Raw genomic sequence first — 7,581 nt, 5'->3', positions numbered from 1 at the left:
TCTTTGTGAAATGTTATTATTATTGATCCATTTTTTCAACATGAAATAATCTCTATGAATAATTTATAATTTCGTACAAATATATTATGCATCTAGTCATCTTTTAATAATTACGTGTTAAATTATTCATATTTTATACTTTTAGGTTTAAATAGTTTTATAGACATCAATTTTTTCACTTCGTACGCAAGACACCAAAAGCCTCAAGTCCACCCTGATTACAATCGCTATTTATAACTGGTTACAAATTAACAATGAATCTAGCTACTCTAGTTTTACACCTAGTCATCACGTGACAAGCGCAGTATTCTTTCACCACCTTGAGTCTCGATCATATCGAAAATCTTGAAATGTTGAAAATGGTCAAGCCACAATGTATGTTAATTTAATTCATGGTCAAAGCTAAATTTTGCTTATTATATATGGAATCATGCATAGTTTTCCTTTCAAACCATTTTCACTTTTTAGAAATTCAACGGAACTACATTGTAGCTGTACACTTGCACTACCTAATCCCGAGTTTAATTTCAACTATTTAAAAATAATTTACGTCGAAATAATGTAATGCATGACCTCATTTCTTGAAAACTTGCATGACCTCATTTCGTGAATTTGCATGTTCCAAGCACCTATAAAACCACATGTGTTACCTTGGTCTTTTAATATCCTGAGGACGTGCACCTGTTATTTTTTCATTGTCTTAGACCATTCATTGTGCATCAACATAATGGGTAGGCCACCTTGCTGTAACGAGAGTGGTGTTAAGAAAGGGCCATGGACACTGGAAGAAGATGAAAAGCTAATGGATTATATTAGCAAACATGGAAGGCGAACTTGGAGAACACTTCCAATGCATGCAGGTCTAAATAGGTGCGGGAAAAGTTGCAGGTTAAGGTGGGAAAACTATCTTAGGCCAGATATCAAGAGAGGGAAATTCACTGAAGAAGAGGAGCAATTGATCATCAACCTTCATTCAGTTCTTGGAAACAAGTATGAATGTTTAACTAACTTCTTTTGATGTTTGTATAGTGCGTCGATACTTATCGATTTTACATCTAAGTTTTCATCGATTTAGTTTTTGTTATCATTTAAAAGATCTCATATTAATGAAAACTTTGTGTACTTATGAATCTATATTTTCTTATTCTAATTATGTAAGACTTGTATTTCAATAGTTTGTATATGTGTTTTTGTGTTTGTGTATGCAAATCAAGTTGAAACCATAATTAATTCCTTTTGATGTTGTTTGTAGGTGGGCAAAGATTGCTACACATCTTCCAGGGAGAACTGACAACGAGATCAAGAATTATTGGAACACCAACATAAGAAAAAAGCTTCTTCAGATGGGTATTGACCCAGAAACTCACAAGCAAAGAACCGACTTCAATCACCTCATGAATCTTTCCCAGTTGCTTGGCATGTCTTTGGGCACATCAATGAGTCCTTGGACCAACCCTCTTGGTTTACAAGCAGATGTCAACACTCAATTAGCCAAACTACAACTACTACAAAATATGTTGCAACTTGTGAACAGCACCAATTCATTGGTTAACATGGGTAACCCTTACCTCTTCAGCAATCAAATTCTCAACGGGACAAACACCTTCCAAGTTGAAGATTCAATCATGAGAGGTCAAGAATGTGTAAACCCTGCTTCTGTATCACTCTCTCAAACACACAGCGACTCTTCTCATCAGAATATTCCAAAACCAGGGACAGAAAAAGAGAGTGAAACTAATCATGAAGTTCTTGGTTATAACCAAAACATCAACACTTTACTGCAAAATGAAGCAGAAAATCTTCTTCCTGCATTAGTAGCAACTTGTCCTAAGAAAACTACCTTAAGCCAAATGGATAACAACTTCAACGCAGCACAAAAGTCAACCGAATCACCTTTCTCCACAACCTTCGAGGCTTGCGAGAAGTTCCTTCTTGATGATGATGAAACAAACGTTTCCTACTGGAAAGAGATTCTAGAGTATGTTCTTCTGTTCTCAACTGGTTTAATTGCCTTGCTTTTATTGTTATGTGCAAATGCATGCATCTTGTTTATAGAAAAGAGAAAAAAAAATATATGCAACTTTGTATTCGAAAGTAACTTGACATCATCTTGTTTTTATTTTGCAGTATGACATCCACTTCTGCATCACCAGTTTCCTGGTAGAAGAATGATTGCAATTCCTTCAAGATAATCAACTAAAGGATCCTCTACATAGATATACAGATTTTTTTTTCATTCTTTCATTCGTTTTTTTTTCTCTTTTGATTTGTTCATTTTTTTTTTGAACGGCTAAGAAAATTTTCATTAAAAAGGTACCAGTGGTACCAAAAGAGAAATAAAATAGTATACAAAATAACCAAACATACCAGTCTCGTGAAAGGAATAATTATGTCAAGGAAACTACATACCAAACATGTAGATTATTTTAGTGAATATACCTAGACATGCATAAACCAGGATTATAGCACCATTGTGAAAAAGTATACCGGAATGTCTTTGCAAATGATGACAGCCACCTCCAACTGTAAACCTGAATCTCGTTCACCAATCTTTCAAAAGAGAAGCTATTATCATTGAACCTGTAAAGATTCCTTGTCCTCCACACTGTCCAAGTAGTTGCCAACCATATGGAACGCCAATATACAACCTGTTCGTAGTGTTGAATTGGTCCAGGAATGAAGTTGAAATGATCCAAAATGTTACTAGGTAGGGGGGCAGGACAGCTGATCCAATTGAGACAAACTTTCCATACCTTGTCCACCACCGGGCAGGTACAGAACAAATGATAATCAGATTCAATATCCTTCTTACAAAATACACATAATGCATCATTATCTGAGAGGACAATTCTCCTCCTAGCCAGATTATCCACCGTCGTGTCTTTTTTCTTCTGATTTGTTCATTCATAATGACTAGTTCACTACTTTTATTTTTAGTTTAGTTTCCTTCATATATTTGTGAAGTTCATAATAATTATTAAATAGAGTTCTTTTCATACGAAGAAAACCACACTGGAAATTGCAAATAATAAGTTTGATGTTCTTCGTTACTTTTGATTGTATTTGTATCTCCCCTAAGCATCATTCATTGTACCAAACAATTCACGATTAGCATGGCAAAATAATTCGTTGGAATTAGTGTACGTCCAGACCCCCATTTGCTTAGAAAGTTTGAGTGTGGAAGAAGATAAAAAGAACAATGCAAAAAGACACGTCAAAACAACCAACCACCCTCTTGTTTTCATGTTCACCAATAAAACTGCTCCTTAAGATAAGGATTTAGGTTGGCAATGCAGCTTTATTTGTACCTCTGTATATTTTTAAAAATTAAAATAAAAGTGAGCAATTAATAATAAAAGAGTGTGAACAAATTTTGGGTAATTGTAGTTATAAAGATAATTTTTGAAAGAAAAAAAAAAAAGAGAAAGAAAGAGTAATTTGAAAGGTATATTTTAGAGATAAAATTGTCCAAAAATTGTGGACACCAAGTAAAGTAATCTCATTTATTAATAGTAAAGATAAAGCAAAAAGATATGTAGAATTTGTTTGGAGAAATAAACATTTATTACAAAAAAATAGAAAAGAAAAATAAAAGTAATATCTTTATAAGCTTAAATCAGTTTATGCAAAAATTAATTAGTAAAAAAATTCTCATTTTAGCTTCTCCAAAAATATTTTATGCTTAAACTGATTTAAATTTATGAACAAGCTAATTTCATTTTTTTATCTTCTTATTTTTACTCTTATAAGCACTTTAAAAAAAGTTTATCAAAATAGATCCGTAATAAAACGTCCATTCAAAAGGTTTTATATAACAATATTAATTTAACAAGAGTATCCAAGAGTCATAGTTTTCATTTTTATATTGCCTATGTCCTCCTTAAAACTTGATATGGTTGTAGAAACTCTAACTGATGGCCCCAAAATATCTTCTAATGTGTGCTTTAATTATCTTGTAATTTCTTATATCAATTTTTAATTGACTTAATTTGTTTATCTTTTAGTCAATAAGTTATTATTCATAGTATGAAATAATTATCTTCTAATCATGTCCTACAAAATTGTTCTAATAAAAATAATTGTTTTCGGTGAAAGTAAGAGTGCAAATTTTATGATTGGCAACCAAGTCAAAATGTCTTTTTTAAAGAAAATGCCCATGTATACATGATTCTTGGTTCTTTAAAACTTGAGAGTAAAAGTAAGTTGAGTGACATTCCTTTAGTTAGAAAATCCCTATAAGTTTTTTCAAAGGATATATGTTTCTAGCCAACACTTGAAAGAAAGAGAGAAATATTTCTCTATAGATTTAGTATCCGGTAGGGATCCTATATTCATAGCACCTTATAGGATGTCTACCATGTAGTTAGTTGAACTTAAGATACAAATAGATAAATTCTTAGAAAATTTTTTATTAGGCCTAGTGTATCATCTTAAGGAACGTTTGTGTTACTAGTAAAAAAAAAAGATGAAAAAATGAGGTTGTATGTAGATTATCACCAATTAAACAAAGTGATCATAAAAATACATTACCTCATGGATTAATTGGTTGGGAATAGTGTTTTTAGCAAGATAGATTTGAGATCAAGTTATCATCAAATCTGGGTAAGGTGTAAGGACATTCCTCAAACTGCTTCCAATACATGTTATGAGCACTAAATATTTGGTTATGCCTTATGGTGTGACCAATGCATCCAGAATGTTCATGGATTACATGAACCACATCTTCCATCCCTACCTATATAGGTTTCTAGTGGTTTTTATAGATGACATCCTTGTGTACTTTGTGTCTAGAAAGGAACATGTTGAGCATCTAAGGGTTGTGTTGTAGACCCTTAAGGACAAACAAATTTATGTCAAATTTTTCAAGTGTGAGTTTTGGCTAGAGAAGGTTAATTTTATAGGACATGTGATATATGAGAGGTACAGTTGTAGACCCATCCAAAGTAAAAGTCATTCTTGAGTGGAAAACCCCTAAGTTAGTTTTTGAGATTAGGAGTTTCTTGGATTTAGCAAGTTACTATAGGAGATTTATAGAAGATTTCTCTAGATTAGCATTGTCTTTGACCAAGTTGACTAAGAAAGTTCTTGCCTCTGTGTGGGATGTGAGCTAAAGAAAGTTTTCAAGAGCTTGAGGCTAGGTTGACTAAGAGCACCTGTCTTTAATTTACTTGCCCTAGTGAACATTTAGTAGTGTATTGTGATGCCTTTGAGATGCGTTTAGAAGGAGTTCTTATGCAAAAGCATAAAATAGTAGCATATATGTCTAGTCAACTAAAAGACCATGAGAGAATCTATCCTACCCATGATCTAGAGTTGGTTGGAATAGAGTTTGTAGTAAAGTTGTTGAAGCACTACTTGTATAGTTCAAGATTTAAGGTTTTTAGTGACCATAAAATCCTTACATACCTTTTTTTTTTATCAAAAAGGGTTAAACTAGAGACAAAGGAGATGGTTAATATTTCTTAAGGATTACCATTTTTTAGCTTAGTTACCATCTTAGCAAAGCTAATGTAGTAGTAGTTGATGCTAATAGGATATCCTTATAGGTATTTGCCTTGATAATTAGGGAGTTAGATCTCTTATAGTAGTTTTGAAGCCTTAGTTTGGTATGTGAGCTAACCCCTAAGAGTATTAAGTTGAGTATGCTAAAGGTAGCCAATATCTAGGTAGATGAGATTAGAGGTGGTCAAAAATTAGATAATTTTTTGCTAGCTTAGGTTGAGAGTTTAAACCAAAGGAAAGAGAGTGACTTTAAGACGGGTATAGATGGAATTTCTTAGATTCCAAGATAGGTTATGTGAACTTCCTAGTGTCCCTAAACTAAAAAAGGTGATCCTAAAAGGATATAGGAGTAACCTTAATATCCACCCTAGAGCCACTAAGATGTATCAAGACCAAAAGAAAGTACTTTGGTGGCATAAGATGAAGAGAAAGATAGTTGAGTTGTGTATGCATGCCCAGCTTGCCAAAATTTTAAGGTAGAATGCTAGAAGGCTTCAAGGACAATCAAACTTCTAGATGTATTGATGTGGAAATAAGATAGTATATCCATAGATTTTGTGGTTGGTTCCTATTAGTGATGGGAATAGGTCAGGATAGACTAAACTTTGAATATATAGACCATGCTTGTTCTGCAAAATTAAAGTTTAAGTCTGACTTATTATCTATCATATATTTTTTTTATAAGTGTGACTTGCCTTTTTTAAAGTCTGAATGGCCTATTAACCTAGTTAAATTATTAATGTTAATTAAGTCAATAAACTTAATTTTTAAAAATCAACAAAATTATTTTAAAATATAATTTACTCAATATTATTAAATTTAAATTTTAAAAGAAATATAAAAAAAATTAAATTATTTTTTATTGAAGGGACAATTCATGCGTAACCATGTATGTTAATGTACACTCATGCATATGTTATAAACTTATAAATCTATAATGAAAAAAAATGATTATATAAAAAAATATTTTAAATATTGATAATATATTTTTATTTTATAAATTTATTTGTTTATTTATATTTTTAATATAATATATATATATATATATTAATTTTTTATTGTATTATATAAATAAATAAGTTAACCTATCAAACATATAATAGGCTTTTTTATAAGGCTAAGTCTGAAAATAGGCTTTTTTAAAAGCTTATATTTGGCCTTTTATTAAACAGGTCAGGTTAGATCAAGTTTTAAAGAGATCAAGTCATAAGCTCTTGTTTAAGGTCTAACTTATTCTCATCTATAGTTCTTATTAACACTAGGTATCCTTTGGAGAAGTTGACAAAACTCCACATAGGTTAGATAGTTAAACTTCATGGTTTTCCTCCTAATTTAGTTCATATAAAACCCTAGTTTTACCTTTAGATTTTTTGATAGAGTTTAACAAACTTAAGGAACCAAACATAAGATGAGTTTTAACCTATCACCTTCGAATAGATGACTAACTGAGAGAACCATTCAACCCTTAGAGGATGTTCTTTGTGCATGTGTTTCAAAACATGGGGACAAGTGGGATAACATTTTACCTTTAATAATAGTCACTTATAATAATATTTAACATTCCAATATTAGGATGACACCACATGAAGCCTTGTGTGGTAAAAGGCATAGGACACCCTTGTGTTGAGTAAATACTAGAGAGAACTTTATCTTAGGACTTGATGTGGTTGAACATACTACAAAAATTGGCAAATTAATCCAAGAGAGGATGAGAGTTTCCCAAAGTAGACAAAAGAGCTACCATGAGAAAAGAATAAGCGAACTTGAGTTTAAAGAGGGAGATCATGTATTATTAAAGGCAACTCCTTAAACTGGTGTTAGTCTCACATTGAAGTCTCATAACCTTTCTCTCTAATTTATTGGTCCTTACCAAATCTAGAAAAGAATTGGTGAAGTTGCCTACTGTACTATCCGTACCGCTATGCCGAGCTTGAGCTTGACATCACAGCGCGGAGTGACCTCGGACACGCGCTAGGCGACATCGGCTCGCTATCCAATTAGGTCATAAACTGATCTCGGGCCCAAGGCCCAACAAAACCCTAATACACACAAAGGTACGTGCATTACTTATACGAGACT

The 7,581-nt window shown here is 32.3% G+C and overlaps 1 protein-coding gene across 1 annotated transcript; it reads left to right on the top strand.

Annotated features, from left to right (window-relative positions):
- Positions 1-256: 256 nt before the first annotated feature.
- On the top strand, positions 257-2,164 carry LOC109810811 (transcription factor MYB92). Its single transcript, XM_020374378.2, has 3 exons — positions 257-990; positions 1,253-1,978; positions 2,128-2,164. The coding sequence occupies exons 1-3, from the start codon at positions 617-619 to the stop codon at positions 2,162-2,164; spliced, it is 1,137 nt and encodes a 378-aa protein (XP_020229967.2). The 5' UTR covers positions 257-616.
- Positions 2,165-7,581: the final 5,417 nt, after the last annotated feature.

This window comes from Cajanus cajan, chromosome 5, assembly GCF_000230855.2.
Source record: "Cajanus cajan strain Asha chromosome 5, NIPB_CcT2T_4, whole genome shotgun sequence".
Classification (NCBI taxonomy): Eukaryota; Viridiplantae; Streptophyta; class Magnoliopsida; order Fabales; family Fabaceae; genus Cajanus; species Cajanus cajan.
Note: the sequence above shows the minus strand (reverse complement) of the source record. Positions and strands in the feature narration are given on the sequence as shown.

What these genes read in the sequence shown, in the direction of transcription:
- LOC109810811 (XM_020374378.2), top strand. Translation starts at nt 617, where the DNA reads ATGTTCCAAGCACCTATAAAACCACATGTGTTACCTTGGTCTTTTAAT. An exon ending in CATTCAGTTCTTGGAAACAA is followed by an intron (nt 991 to 1,252) that starts GTATGAATGTTT and finishes TGTTGTTTGTAG; the next exon opens with GTGGGCAAAGATTGCTACAC. An exon ending in TACTGGAAAGAGATTCTAGA is followed by an intron (nt 1,979 to 2,127) that starts GTATGTTCTTCT and finishes TTTATTTTGCAG; the next exon opens with TATGACATCCACTTCTGCAT.